Source organism: Stenella coeruleoalba (genome assembly GCF_951394435.1).
Source record: "Stenella coeruleoalba genome assembly, chromosome: 6".
Classification (NCBI taxonomy): domain Eukaryota; kingdom Metazoa; phylum Chordata; class Mammalia; order Artiodactyla; family Delphinidae; genus Stenella; species Stenella coeruleoalba.
The window spans coordinates 17,015,541-17,031,262 of record NC_137151.1 but is presented as its reverse complement, the minus strand read 5'-3'; the positions used below and the strand labels follow the sequence as shown (position 1 = coordinate 17,031,262).

The 15,722-nt window shown below is 44.3% G+C and overlaps 2 protein-coding genes across 10 annotated transcripts in view; one reads left to right on the top strand and one right to left on the bottom strand.

Moving 5' to 3' along the window:
- The window catches only part of SLC35F5 (solute carrier family 35 member F5), a 184,139-nt gene extending 169,176 nt beyond the window's left edge, over nt 1–14,963 (bottom strand). For 7 of the 9 annotated variants that reach the window (XM_079923885.1, XM_079923898.1, XM_079923893.1 and 4 more), the window contains exon 1: nt 14,741–14,963. The gene's annotated coding sequence lies outside the window, so the exon portion shown is untranslated. The remainder of the gene's footprint in view (nt 1–14,740) is intronic. The other 2 variants (XM_079923896.1, XM_079923884.1) reach the window with 1 other exon arrangement.
- A 6-nt stretch (nt 14,964–14,969) lies between these two features.
- ACTR3 (actin related protein 3) overlaps nt 14,970–15,722 on the top strand; it is a 57,906-nt gene continuing 57,153 nt past the window's right edge. Inside the window, exon 1 of the mRNA XM_079923899.1 lies at nt 14,970–15,265. Within this exon, the coding sequence (XP_079780025.1) occupies nt 15,222–15,265 (44 nt within the window). The 5' untranslated portion in view covers nt 14,970–15,221. The remainder of the gene's footprint in view (nt 15,266–15,722) is intronic.

Below are 15,722 nucleotides of genomic sequence, written 5' to 3'. Positions count from 1 at the left end.
ATACTGTTCTCCATAGTGGCTGTATCAACTTACATTCCCACCAACAGTGTATGAGGGTTCCCCTTTCTCCACACCCTCTCCAGCATTTATTGTTTGTTATAGTTTTGTTTTTATTATTCGACTCATTCAGTCAACTATTTGTTGACCACTTATTATGTGCCAGGTCTTCTTCAAATTCTAGTGGGGATGCCTTCCAGTTAGGAAAGACAGACAATAATACAATGAACCAATAAAAAAGCGAGGCATTTCACCAGAGAATTAAAACATGGTGACACGGTAGAGTGAGGTGGGCTATTTCAGAATGAGTGGTCAGGAAAAGCTTCTCTGAGGAGATGGGATTCAAACTGACTCAGGAATAACTATTGCTCTGGGGAGAAGTCCAGGGAGAAGAGGCAGGTGGGAATGGCCTTGGGATGTGTGAAGGGCAGGACGGCTGATGTGGCTCATGCCTCAGGTTGAGGAGACATGCTGGAGAGGGAGGCAGGTACTGGCAGGCTTGGCAGGCCAACGAGGAGTTTGCATTTTATTCTACACTGAGGACTTGTAGTCCATCTGGACTTTGTTTTTATATGTAATAGGGTATGTGTGTGGGGAGTCTAACTTTTATTTTCTTTCACACTGAGAGTTATATTTTAAATAAACTATTCATCATTTTCAGGTGGTGGGGGGGGGACTAGGGTGATATCCCACAGACCCTCACCTCATTTCAAACACTGTACGAATATCATCATTATATGAAATATACATTCAATTGAAATTAAACACATACTGAATCTAATTTTTTTTGTTTTTGTTTTGTTCTGGCCACGCAGCAAGGCATGTGGGGTCCTAGTTCCCTGACCAGGGATCCAACCCATGCCCCCTGCAGTGGAAGCACAGAGTCTTAACCACTGGACCACCAGGGAAGTCCCCATGAGTATAATATTTTTATCCCAGGGATGTGACCATTCAATAAAATCCTTCTAGAACTACTTTTTAGAAACATGGTCAGGAAGTCATCTCAAAACCCAGTTTTAATACTTTATAGTCACACAAAACTTTTGATCAAAAACCATAGCCCTGGGCTTCCCTGGTGGCGCAGTGGTTAAGAATCCACCTGCCGAGGAGGGGGAAGATGGCAGAAGAGTAAGACGCGGAGATCACCTTCCTCCCCACAGATACACCAGAAATACATCTACACGTGGAACAACTCCTACAGAGCACCTACTGAATGCTGGCAGAAGACCTCAGACCTCCCAAAAGGCAAGAACCCCCGCCACCACCACCACCACCACCACCACCACCACCACCACGTACCTGGGTAGGGCAAAAGAAAAAAGAATAAACAAAGACAAAAGAATAGGGACGGGACCTGCACCAGTGGGAGGGAGCTGTGAAGGAGGAAAGGTTTCCACACACTAGGAGCCCCTTCGCGGGCGGAGACTGCAGGTGGCGGAGGTGGGGAGCTTCGGAGCCGCAGAGGAAGGCACAGCAACAGGGGTGCGGAGGGCAAAGCGGAGAGATTCCCTCACAGAGGATCAGGGCCGACCGGCACTCACCAGCCCGAGAGGCTAGTCTGCTCACCCGCCGGGGCAGGCGGGGCTGGGAGCTGAAGCTCGGGCTTCGGTCAGAGCGCCGGGAGAGGACTGGGGTTGGCGGCGTGAACACAGCCTGCAGGGGGTTAGTGCACCACGACTAGCGGGGAGGGAGTCCGGGAAAAGGACTGGAGCTGCCGAAGACACAAGAGACTTTTTCTTCCCTCTTTTGTTTCCTGGTGCACGAGGAGAGGGCATTAAGAGCGCTGCTTAAAGGAGCTCCAGAGATGGGCGCGAGCCCCGGCTAAAAGCACGGATCCCAGAGACGGGCATGAGACGCTAAGGTTGCTGCTGCCGCCACCAAGAAGCCTGTGTGCGAGCACAGGTCACTCTCCACATACCCCTTCTGGGGAGCCTGGGCAGCCCGCCACTGCCAGGGTTCCGGGATCCAGGGACAACTTCCCCCGGAGAATGCACGGCGCGCCTCAGGCTGGTGCAACGTCCCGCCGGCTTCTGCCGCCGCAGGCACCCCCTGCTTCCGCACCCCTCCCTCCCCCGGGCCTGAGTGAGCCGGAGCCCCCGAGACAGCTGCTCCTTCAACCCCGTCCTGTCTGAGCGAAGAACACACGCCCTCCGGCGACCTACACGCAGAGGCGGGGCCAAATCCAAAGCTGAGCCCCTGGGAGCTGTGAGAACAAAGAAGAGAAAGGGAAATCTCTCCCAGCAGCCTCAGGAGCAGCGGATTAAAGCTCCACAATCAACTTGATGTACCCTGCATCTGTGGAATACCTGAATAGACAATGAATTATCCCAAATTGAGGAGGCAGACTTTGAGAGCAAGATTTATGATTTTTTCCCCTTTTCCTCTTTTTTGTGAGTGTGTATGTGTATGCTTCTGTGTGAGATCTTGTCTGTATAGCTTTGCTTTCACCATGTGTCCTAGGGTTCTATCTGTCCGGTTTTTTTTTTTCTTCTTTAAAAACATTCTTTTTCTTAATAATTATTTTTTATTTAATAACTTTATTTTACTTTATTTCATTTTATCCCCTTTCTTTCATCCTTTCTTTCTTCCTTCTTTCTTTTTCTTTCTCTCTCTCTCGCTCTCTGTCTCTCTGTCTCTCTGTCTCTGTCTCTCTCTCTCTCCCCTTCCCTCCCTCCCTCCCTCCCTCCCTCTCTCTCTCTCTCTCTCTTTCTTTCTACTTTTCCTCCCTTTTATTCTGAGCCGTGTGGATGAAAGGCTCTTGGTGCTCCAGCCAGGAGTCAGTGCTGTCCCCTTGAGGTGGGAGAGCCAACTTCAGGACACTGGTCCACAAGAGACCTCCCAGCTGCACATAATATCAAACGGCGAAAATCACCCAGAGATCTCCATCTCAACACCAATACGCAACTTCACTCAACGACCAGCAAGCTATAGTGCTGAACACCCTATGCCAAACAACTAGCAAGTCAGGAACACAGCCCCATCCATTAGCAGAGAGGCTGCCTAAAATCATAATAAGTCCACAGACACCCCAAAACACACCACCAGACATGGACCTGCCCACCAGAAAGACAAGATCCAGCCTCATCCACCAGAACACAGGCACTAGTCCCCTTCACCAGGAAGCCTACACAACCCACTGAACCAACTTTAGCCACTGGGGACAGACACCAAAAACAACGGGAACTACGAACCAGCAGCCTGCAAAAAGGAGACCTCAAACACAGTACGATAAGCAAAATGAGAAGACAGAAAACGACACAGCAGATGAAGGAGCAAGATAAAAACCCACCAGACGTGACAAATGAAGAAGAAATAGGCAGTCTGCCTGAAAAAGGATTCAGAATAATGATAGTAAAGATGATCCAAAATCTTAGAAATAGAATAGACAAAATGCAAGAAACATTTAAAAAGGACCTAGAAGAACTAAAGATGAAACAAGCAACGATGAACAACACAATAAGTGAAATGAAAAATACTCTAGATGGGATCAATAGCAGAATAACTGAGGCAGAAGAACGGAAAAGTGACCTGGAAGATAAAATAGTGGAAATAACTACTGCAGAGCAGAATAAAGAAAAAAGAATGAAAAGAACTGAGGACAGTGTCAGATACCTCTGGGACAACATTAAATGCACCAACACTCAAATTATAGGGGTTCCAGAAGAAGACGAGAAAAAGAAAGGGACTGAGAAAATATTTGAAGAGATTATAGTTGAAAACTTTCCTAACATGGGAAAGGAAATAGTTAACCAAGTCCGGGAAGCACAGAGACTCCCATACAGGATAAATCCAAGGAGAAACACATTAATCAAACTATCAAAAATTAAATACAAAGAAAACATATTAAAAGCAGCAAGGGAAAAACAACAAATAACACACAAGGGAATCCCCATAAAGTTAACAGCTGATCTTTCAGCAGAAATTCTGCAAGCCAGAAGGGAGTGGCAGGACGTATTTAACGTGATGAAGGAGAAAAACCTGCAACCAAGATTACTCTAGCCAGCAAGGATCTCATTCAGATTTGATGGAGAAATTAAAACCTTTACAGAAAAGCAAAAGCTGAGAGAGTTCAGCACCACCAAACCAGCTTAACAACAAATGCTAAAGGAACTTCTCTAGGCAAGAAACACAAGAGAAGGAAAAGACCTACAATAACGAATCCAAAACAATTAAGAAAATGGGAATAGGAAACATACATATCAATAATTACCTTAAATGTAAATGGACTAAATGCTCCCACCAAAAGACACAGATTGGCTGAATGGATACAAAAATAAGACCCATATATATGCTGTCTACAAGAGACCCACACAGACTGAAAGTAAGGGGATGGAAAAAGATATTCCATGCAAATGGAAACCAAAAGAAAGCTGGAGTAGCAATTCTCATATCAGACAAAATAGACTTTAAAATAAAGACTATTAGAAGAGACAAAGAAGGACACTACATAATGATCAAGGGATCGATCCAAGAAGAAGATATAACAATTGTAAATATTTATGCATCCAACATAGGAGCACCTCAGTACATCAGGCAAATACTAACAGCCATAAAAATGGGAAATCGACAGTAACACATTCATAGTAGGGGACTTTAACACCCCACTTTCACCAATGGACAGATCATCCAAAATGAAAGTAAATAAGAAAACATAGCTTTAAATGATACATTCAACAAGATGGACTTAATTGATATTTATAGGACAGTCCATCGAAAAACAACAAAATACACATTTTTCTCAAGTGCTCATGGAACATTCTCCAGGATAGATCATATCTTGGGTCACAAATCAAGCCTTGGTAAATTTAAGAAAATTGAAATCGTATCAAGTATCTTTTCCGACCACAACACTATGAGACTAGATATCAATTACAAGGAAAGATCTGTAAAAAATACAAACACATGGAGGCTAAACAATACACTACTCAATAATGAAGTGATCACGGAAGAAATCAAAGAGGAAATAAAAAAATACCTAGAAACAAATGACAATGTAGACACGACGACCCAAAACATATGGGATGCAGGAAAAGCAGTTCTAAGAGGGAAGTTTATAGCAATACAATCCTACCTTAAGAAACACGAAACATCTCGAATAAACAACCTAACCTTGCACCTCAAGCAATTAGAGAAAGAAGAACCAAAAAACCCCAAAGATAGCAGAAGGAAAGAAATCATAAAAATCAGATCAGAAATAAATGAAACAGAAATGAAGGAAACAACAGCAAAGATCAATAAAACCAAAAGCTGGTTCTTTGAGAAGATAAACAAAATTGATAAACCATTAGCCAGACTCATCGAGAAAAAAAGGGAGAAGACTCAAATCAACAGAATTAGAAATTAAAAAGGAGAAGTAACAACTGACAGTGCAGAAATACAAAGGATCATGAGAGATGACTACAAGCGACTGTATGCCGATAAAATGGACAACCTGGAAGAAATGGACAAATTCTTAGAAATGCACAACGTGCCAAGACTGAATCAGAAAGAAATAGAAAATATGAACAGACCAATCACAAGCACTGAAATTGAAACTGTGATTAAAAATCTTCCAACAAACAAAAGCCCAGGACCAGATGGCTTCACAGGCGAATTCTATCAAACATTTAGAGAAGAGCTAACACCTATCCTTCTCAAACTCTTCCAAAATATAGCAGAGGGAGGAACACTCCCAAACTCATTCTATGAGGCCACCAACACCATGATATCAAAACGAGACAAGGATGTCACAAAGAAAGAAAACTACAGGCCAATATCACTGATGAACATAGATGCAAAAATCCTCAACAAAATAGTAGCAAACAGAATCCAACAGCACATTAAAAGGATCATGCAGCATGATCAAGTGGGGTTTATTCCAGGAATGCAAGGATTCTTCAATATACGCAAATCAATCCATGTGATAAACCACATTAACAAATTGAAGGAGAAAAACCATATGATCATCTCAATAGAAGTAAATGCTCCCACCAAAAGACACAGACTGGCTGAATGGATACAAAAACAATACCCATATATATGCTGTCTACAAGAGACCCACTTCAGACCTCGAGACACATACAGACTGAAAGTAAGGGGATGGAAAAGGATATTCCATGCAAATGGAAACCAAAAGAAAGCTGGAGTAGCAATTCTCATATCAGACAAAACAGACTTTAAAATAAAGACTATTAGAAGAGACAAAGAAGGACAGAACATAATGATCAAGGGATCGATCCAAGAAGATGATATAACAATTGTAAATATTTATGCACCCAATGTAGGAGTACCTCAATACATCAGGCAAATACTAACAGCCATAAAATGGGAAATAGTAACACATTCATAGTTGGGGACTTTAACACCCCACTTTCACCAATGGACAGATCATCCAAAATGAAAATAAATAAGGAAACACAAGCTTTAAATGATACATTCAACGAGATGGAGTTAATTGATATTTATAGGACATTCCATCCAAGAACAACAGAATACACATTTTTCTCAAGTGCTCATGGAACATTCTCCAGGATAGATCATATCTTGGGTCACAAATCAAGCCTTGGTAAATTTAAGAAAATTGAAATTGTATCAAGTATCTTTTCTGACCACAACGCCATGAGACTAGATATCAATTACAGTAAAAGATCTGTAAAAAATACAAACACATGGAGGCTAAACAATATACTACTTAATAATGAAGTGATCACTGAAGAAATCAAAGAGGAAATCAAAAAATACCTAGAGACAAATGACAATGGAGACACAACGACCCAAAACCTGTGGGATGCAGTAAAAGCAGTTCTAAGGGGGAAGTTTATAGCAATACAAGCCCACCTTAAGAAGCAGGAAACATCTCGAATAAACAACCTAACCTTGCACCTCAAGCAATTAGAGAAAGAAGAACCAAAAAACCCCAAAGATAGCAGAAGGAAAGAAATCATAAAAATCAGATCAGAAATAAATGAAAAAGAAATGAAGGAAACGATAGCAAAGATCAATAAAACCAAAAGCTGGTTCTTTGAGAAGATAAACAAAATTGATAAACCATTAGCCAGACTCATCGAGAAAAAAAGGGAGAAGACTCAAATCAATAGAATTAGAAATTAAAAAGGAGAAGTAACAACTGACAGTGCAGAAATACAAAGGATCATGAGAGATGACTACAAGCAACTGTATGCCGATAAAATGGACAACCTGGAAGAAATGGACAAATTCTTAGAAATGCACAACGTGCCAAGACTGAATCAGAAAGAAATAGAAAATATGAACAGACCAATCAAAAGCACTGAAATTGAAACTGTGGTTAAAAATTTTCCAACAAACAAAAGCCCAGGACCAGATGGCTTCACAGGCGAATTCTATCAAACATTTAGAGAAGAGCTAACGCCTATCCTTCTCAAACTCTTCCAAAGTATAGCAGAGGGAGGAACACGCTGAAACTCATTCTACGAGGACACCATCACCCTGATACCAAAACGAGACAAGGATGTCACAAAGAAAGAAAACTACAGGCCAATGTCACTGATGAATATAGATGCAAAAATCCTCAACAAAATAGTACAAAACAGAATCCAACAGCACATTAAAAGGATCATACACCATGATCAAGTAGGGTTTATTCCTGGAATGCAAGGATTCTTCAATATACACAAATCAATCAATGTGATACACCATATTAAGAAATTGAAGGAGAAAAACCATATGATCATCTCAATAGATGCAGAGAAAGCTTTCGACAAAACTCAACACCCATTTATGATAAAAACCTTGCAGAAAGTAGGCACACAGGGAACTTTCCTCAACATAATAAAGGCCATATATGACAAACCCACAGCCAACATCATCCTCAATGGTGAAAAACTGAAAGCATTTCCACTAAGATCAGGAACAAGACAAGGTTGCCCACTCTCACCACTCTTATTCAACATAGTTTTGGAAGTTTTAGCCACAGCAATCAGAGAAGGAAAGGAAATAAAAAGAATCCAAATTGGAAAAGAAGTAAAGCTGTCACTGTTTGCAGATGACATGATACTATACATAGAGAATCCTAAAGATGCTACCAGAAAACTACTAGAGCTAATCAATGAATTTGGTAAAGTAGCAGGAGACAAAATTAATGCACAGAAATCTCTGGCATTCCTATACACTAATGATGAAAAACCTGAAAGTGAAATCAAGAAAACACTCCCATTTACCACTGCAACAAAAAGAATAAAACACCTAGGAATAAACCTACCTAAGGAGACAAAAGACCTGTATGGAGAAAATTATAAGACATTGATGAAAGGAATTAAAGATGATACAAATAGATGGAGAGATATACCATGTTCTAGGATTGGGAGAATCAACATTGTGAAAATGACTCTACTACCCAAAGCAATCTACAGATCCAATGCAATCCCTATCAAACTACCACTGGCATTTTTCACAGAACTAGAACAAAAAATTTCACAATTTGTATGGAAACACAAAAGACCCCGAATAGCCAAAGCAATCTTGAGAAAGAAAACCGGAGCTGGAGGAATCAGGCTCCCTGACTTCAGACTATACTACAAAGCTACAGTAATCCAGACAGTATGATACTGGCACAAAGACAGAAATATAGATCAATGGAACAGGATGGAAAGCCCAGAGACAAACCCACGCACATATGGTCACCTTATCTTTGTTAAAGGAGGCAGGAATGTACAGTGGAGAAAGGACAGCCTCTTCAATAAGTGGTGCTGAGAAAACTGGACAGGTACATGTAAAAGTATGAGATTAGAACACTCCTTAACACCATATACAAAAATAAGCTAAAAATGGATTAAAGACCTAAATGTAAGGCCAGAAACTATCAAACTCTTAGAGGAAAACATAGGCAGGACACTCTATGACATACATCACAGCAAGATCCTTTTTGACCCACCTCCTAGAGAAATGGAAATAAAAACAAAAATAAACAAATGGGACTTAATGAAACTTCAAAGCTTTTGCACAGCAAAGGAAACCATAAACAAGACGGAAAGACAATCCTCAGAATGGGAGAAAATATTTGCAAATGAAGCAAATGACAAAGGATTAATCTCCAAAATTTATAAGCAGCTCATGCAGCTCAATAACAAAAAATCAAACAACCCAATCCAAAAATGGGCAGAAGACCTAAATAGACATTTCTCCAAAGAAGATATACAGATTTCCAACAAACACATGAAAGAATGCTCAACATCATTAATCATTAGAGAAATGCAAATCAAAACTACAATGAGATATCATCTCACACCAGTCAGAATGGCCATCATCAAAAAATCTAGAAACAATAAATGCTGGAGAGGGTATGGAGAAAAGGAATACTCTTGCACTGCTGGTGGGAATGTGAATTGGTACAGCCAATATGGAGAACAGTATGGAGGTTCCTTAAAAAACTACAAATAGAACTACCATATGACCCAGCAATCCCACTACTGGGCATATACCCTGAGAAAACCATAATTCAAAAAGAGTCATGTACCAAAATGTTCATTGCAGCTCTATTTACAATAGCCAGGAGATGGAAACAACCTAAGTGTCCATCATCGGATGAATGGATAAAGAAGACGTGGCACATATATACAATGGAATATTACTCAGCCAGAAAAAGAAATGAAATTGAGTTATTTGTAGTGTGGTGGATGGACCTAGAGTCTGTCACACAGAGTGAAGTAAGTCAGAAAGAGAAAGACAAATACCGTATGCTAACACATATATATGGAACATAAGAAAAAAAAATGTCATGAAGAACCTAGGGGTAAGACGGGAATAAAGACACAGACCTACTAGAGAATGGATTTGAGGACATGGGGAGGGGAAAGATAAGCTGTGACAAAGTGAGAGAGTGTCATGGACATATATACACTACCAAACGTAAAACAGATAGCTAGTGGGAAGCAGCCGTATAGCACAGGGAGATCAGCTTGGTGCTTTGTGATCACCTGGATGGCTGGGATAGGGAGGCTGGGAGTGAGGGAGACGCAAGAGGGAAGAGATATGGGAACATATGTATATGTATAACTGATATACTTTGTTATAAAGCAGAAACTAACACACCATTGTAAAGCAATTATACTCCAATAAAGATGTTAAAAAAAAAAAAAAAAGAATCCTGCCAATGCAGGGGACACGGGTTCAGTCCCTGGTCTGGGAAGTTCCCACATGCCGTGGAGCAACTGAGCCCGTGCACCACAACTACTGAGCCTGCGCTCTAGAGCCCGCGAGCCACAACTACTGAAGCCCATGGACCTGGAGCCCGTGCTCCACAACAAGAGAAGCCACCGCAATAAGAAGCCCGCACACCGCAACGAAGCGTAGCCCTCGCTCGCCGCAACTAGAGAAAGCCAGTGCGCAGCAACGAAGACCCAATGCAGCCAAAAATAAAAACAAATAAACAAATCAATTAATTTAAAAAGCAACCCACCATAGCCCTAGTTGATTGGCCATTTTATGCATTAGACTTGGCTCTGAAAAAATAATTTTGAGCCAATTGTAAAAATAAAACCTACCCACAAAGGGCCAAGATTTGTTACCAATTAAAATATTTAAAGGAATGTGCAACAGGCTCTGAAGGCAAGTTCAAAGGAAACCTTCCAAAAATATTTTGCATGATGATAGCGTTAAAAGAGTAAGCACACAGGCCCCAAGATAAATTCTGTGAAAAGGAGGACCAACTTTTGGATGTTTAGATCTGTATAAGTAATAAGTAAAAGAGTCATTACTTTATAATTCAACCATATTCCTCTTGATCTGTTCATAAAATCATTTTATAATTTGTAATATGCTTTTTTAAAAATTTAAGCTTTACAACAACCCTGTGGGTTAGGTATTCCTGCCATTTTTATAGATGAAGAAACAGATTAATTTAAAAAGCTCATACTCAAGTTTCTTGATTCCAAGTTCAGTGATCTCTCAACATACGAAGTTATCTAAGATTACACAACATGAGAAAGGAGAATCCACAGTTCACAGCCATCATTCCCTCTGACCACTAGGCTGCATGGACATCTTGACCATTTATCTATCTTGACCATTTATCTATCTGCTTTAATCAATGCTCTCTGTAGATTTGACTGGTCTGCCAACCTGCAAATAGTCACCCGTGCAGCAAGTACCTAAGCTGAGATAATAATGTTTAAAAACATAATAATGTTTAAAAAAATAATAATGTTTCCCACTTTAAAATAATGGAGATTGAGTGACATGTGAATTTCTTGGACATTTTAAGATTCAGAGACATGTGCTAAACTGGCCTTAAGACACAGGAATGACCTAGGAAATCTCATGGTAACTGGTAACCAGTGTATCAGTCAAAATTAAACAATGCTCGTGGCATTATAACTAAAGCGCCCTGAAAAGGGGTCAGAACTGGGTTTTGGTCTGGACTCCGTTCCCTAGTTTGCCTAAGATAATGGGAAAATCACTTAAACTTTCTGGTCTTCTGTATCACTTAGGGTTCTTAAATTTGATGCAAGTAATGGGAACTGATTGCTGCTAACTTAGGCAGAAGGGGATTTATTGGAAGGATACTGTAAGACACACAAATGCTTGAAAGGCTGGGAACTGGGCTTGGAAACTAACAAGAAGAAAGCACCTGGTTGACCTGAACTAAAAGGGAAATTAGGGTGCTACCAGGGAGTAATGGATTTAGGGCAGTGAAACAAACCCCACCCATCCACCACTGCTTTCCTTTCCACATCTTACAAGATCATCTCCAAGAGGGCTTCTAGTTCAGACATATTCTGCTTCTCTGTATTTGGAGAAGGATGGGCAGGAAGCAGGGGGTGCATATGCAAACACGGTGGTCAGAAATGCTTTGGACAGATGTGCCTCCAAAGTACAGACGCTGACAACGTGGCACGTAGGAAGGAGGAAGTAGAAGGGGTGTTGAGCAAGCAAAGCGCTGGGGCAGACGTTATGAGGAACCTCCACAAATGACACTTCTCATAAGTGCTGCAAGCTTCCAAACGCTTCTAACAGTCACAGCCTTATAGACGAAGGACAGTCCTGACTACGTGAAAGAAACTGTGGCAGGGTTCCTCACGCCTACGAAATGAGATACAGCACCTAGCACTGACATGAACTTCATATTTGAATGTAATACACAAGTAAACATTAAACAGCCTCTCAAATCAAACGTTGAAAACTGACAGACTACAGGTCAGATACAGCCTTCAAAGAATTAGTTACCAACAGATACAAATACAGATTTCTGACTTTTCTTGAATAAAGGGAGGCTTTGGCAACACCAGGCCTACATTCCCGCATAGCAACAGTTTTCTACTGTCTTCTGTGGGCTCTCCGCGTTGCCATACCCTCCTCATAGCCCTCTTCACTTATAATGTTGCCTGCCTGGGCTGTGGGAGCATTCTAGTCTCTGAACACTGATGTAACTACTTCCATGACAACCCACCCAAGGCCAGCATTTGGACAGTCCTTGTGAGGATCTACCACTATGGGTTTCCCTGAGCGTGAGAACTTCCCTGAGTTCAAGTTCCTAACCTCTGTCCTCGGGACCCCTTAGGTAAGATCCCGTTAGTCCTGACTGACCATCTGTGATGCTGAAAACAACCATTTGCTCTACTGCAACCAAGCCACATCTCCCTCCTCTGTCAGAGCCAATCTTTAGGCATCTGGTCTCCCAAATGACCTTAAACACCTGGTGGTGGAAAAGGCAGCAATGAATCCTCATATAGCATCTTCTACATGTAGGGAAAAACAAAACAACGCATCTGAACGAAGAATCACCTCTGTCTGTCTTCTTGTAAGACAATCTCTGAGGAAAGCCTCCCCTGAGGATTATTTGTTTATTTTCTGTGAGTAGCTGGGGATGTGCTGGGCACCAGTTGATGGTAATGATGACGACGCCCCTTAGTAAGTCTCCTTTGCACATATCCAATCCCATCTAGATGCTACTCCTCACACGTTTCTATCCCTGAATGCCAGCATCACGTATGATATATGACCATTCACTGCACTCTTTACTCTGTGGGATCCATTCCCTGCAAAGCAGCCAGAACACTTCCTTGCTTAAGTCTCTTTGATGGCTTCCAAATAGCTTTCAGGCTAAATTTTAAGACACTTAGATAAGTCCACAAATCCTTGCATCATTTGATTCTTCCTTCTCTCTCAGGTTTCATCTCCCATTCTGTCTTCCCTGGCTCACTTCACTTTGATCACTTGCGTCTTCTTTCAATTTGTGGAAGAAGCCAAGCTCTTTCTCACCTCAGGGCCTTGACTCCTGCTGTTCCCACTTCCTGGAGGGCTCCCCTTCTTCCTCACCCTCTCCTCTATTTCCTACTATCCTCCAGGGCTCAGCTTTTAAATGCCACTTTGTCAGAGAAGCCTCCCCTACCTGCTACCTCCCTCCCATTCTCCCACTCCCCTCCATTTCTCAGAGCCCCCTGCTTTCTGACTTCTATTGCTCTTAACACAATTTGTATGTTTCCCCACTAAACCGTAAGCTCTACAGCACAGAGACCTTATCTATTTTATGCCTACGGAATATTTAGGGTCAGCAGAGTCCCTGTCATAATCGAGTGGGTGAGCAATCCTCATCTGCCAGATGAATGAAAAACCTATACCCCATCCCCCAGGCTGGTCTAAATCTTCTGGAGTAATTAGACATCCTTTCTGAGGAAAAATATTTCTATTTCAGTCACATATAAGCACATCCACATGGTTTATCAGAAGGTAAGCCTGGTGGAGAAAAAATCTATTCACTTTATAGTTTTCCCAGGTTGGGGGGCGGGCGGGTCCCAGACCATCCCCTGGGAACTCGGTAGAAATGCACATTACCAGGGCCCCCTCCACACCAAATCATCAAGAGAATTCACGGCCCAGCATTCTGTGCTTTAACAAGCCTTCCACGTAATTCTCATGCACACTTTGAGAAGTCTGAAAACCACTGTTCCAGGTTTTCCAGTTTTTAGCTTTTTTTTTTTTTAATTAAAAATTTTGGTCCTTAACCTTTGGTTTCATCCTGCAAAAGTAGAACAGTAGAATCTTAAACTACTCCAGAGGGAAATCTTTGTCATCGTCCAAAGCCGCCAAAGGTGTATTTGTGGGGCTTCCCTGGTGGCGCAGTGGTTGAGAGTCCGCCTGCCGATGCAGGGGACGCACGTTCGTGCCCCGGTCCGGGAGGATCCCACATGCCGCGGAGCGGCTAGGCCCGTGAGCCATGGCTGCTGAGCCTGCGCGTCCGGAGCCTGTGCTCCGCAGCGGGAGAGGCCACAATAGTGAGAGGCCCGCGTACCGCAAAACAAACAAACAAACAAACAAAAAGGTGTATTTGTGTAGAGTATGTTACGTAGACCATATTCTCGGGAGGTGTGCCTTCCTCGTGGGCACAGACCTGCCCTCCGGAGGGCCTGCAATCTAAACCGTGTTGTAACGCTTGCAACACGCGAGGCTTTAACAACGCACAAGTGTAACCGAAAAAAAAAAAGAACGCACAAAGGCAGAGGAGCCACGGTGCAAGCCTTTGTTCAACCCTCCACCGACTGCTCACCCTCGGTCTGATATCGCTCTTTTCCACGCGGAAAAGCAGCCCCTCAAGTTAGAAAAAAAGGATGTGTACCGCTGACAACGTTTTCCATTAGGCCGTTTTCCCCGGGGCACCGGAAAAGATATTCGCGGCTGCGATAGGCGGTCCCATCCCTCCCTCAACCAAGCACAGAAGTAACTGAAACTATCAGCCCCTTCCAGCTTCAGAAGGAGACTTGGAGGCTCGGGCCGACTTCCCCGCCCCTACCTGGACGAACACCCGAAGTGGACTTCCTCACCGTCGGGACCGGAGCGGCGGCCGGAGGCGCACCTCACTGCGCATGCTCTCTCGCCCCGCCCGCCCGGAGCCAGAACGGGGAGCGCTCGCGGCCTGGGCCTGGCCTGGCCGGGGCGTCGGCACCGGCAGCCATCTTGGCTTCCCGGGGAAAGGCGGCGCGAGGGGAAGAAGTTGTAGGGTGGGGGCAGGAGCGAGAAGGAGGGGAGAGAGAGGGGGAGGAGGCCGCGGCGGGGCAGGGCGGGGACTGCCTGCCCGCCCGGGTTGCGGAAGTGGTAGCCGCTGACCGAACCTGCTGCTCTCTCGCTACTGCTTTGGCTTCCCGGCTACCCCGCGGACGGAGAGGGCGGCCTGGCCGTGGATGGTCAGATAGCCTCTACCTCTCGCCGCCCATCCCTGGCCCCAACCGGCACGGAGCAGACGGCGGCAGCGGCAGCAGCAGGCGAGGAGGAAGATGGCGGGACGGTTGCCGGCCTGTGTGGTGGACTGTGGCACGGGGTAAGGGGGCTGATGGGCGGGGGTGGGGAAACTGAGGCGGAGGGAGGAAAATGGCGGGGCCGGCAGGAGGCCGGGAGATGAACGGTGCCGCGAGTTGCCGCTGCCGGCTGTGTCCACCCCGGCTCCGCCGGCTGGCGAGGGGTGGGGCCCGGAGCTACGGCCTCCCTCGTCCCTCGCGCTTCACCCTCTGGGAGCCGGGCGGGTGCGAGGGGCCGAGAAGCCCCCGGGGAGCGGCCTCCTCCGCCCGACCCCTCCCAGCCCTTCCCCCATCGCGGTGGGCAGCGCCGCCCGCGGAGCTGCGGGGATGGTCGCCTTCCCGGGGCCCGCGGTCGCGTTGGGGTGGTCGCGGAGCCCGGCGCGCCCGGCCCTCCTTTCCCCGCGTGCCGCCTCCTGCCCGTGGGTTTGGGCACCGCGGGGCATCGAGCGCGGGGACTGGCCTGGCAGAGGAGCGAGGAAG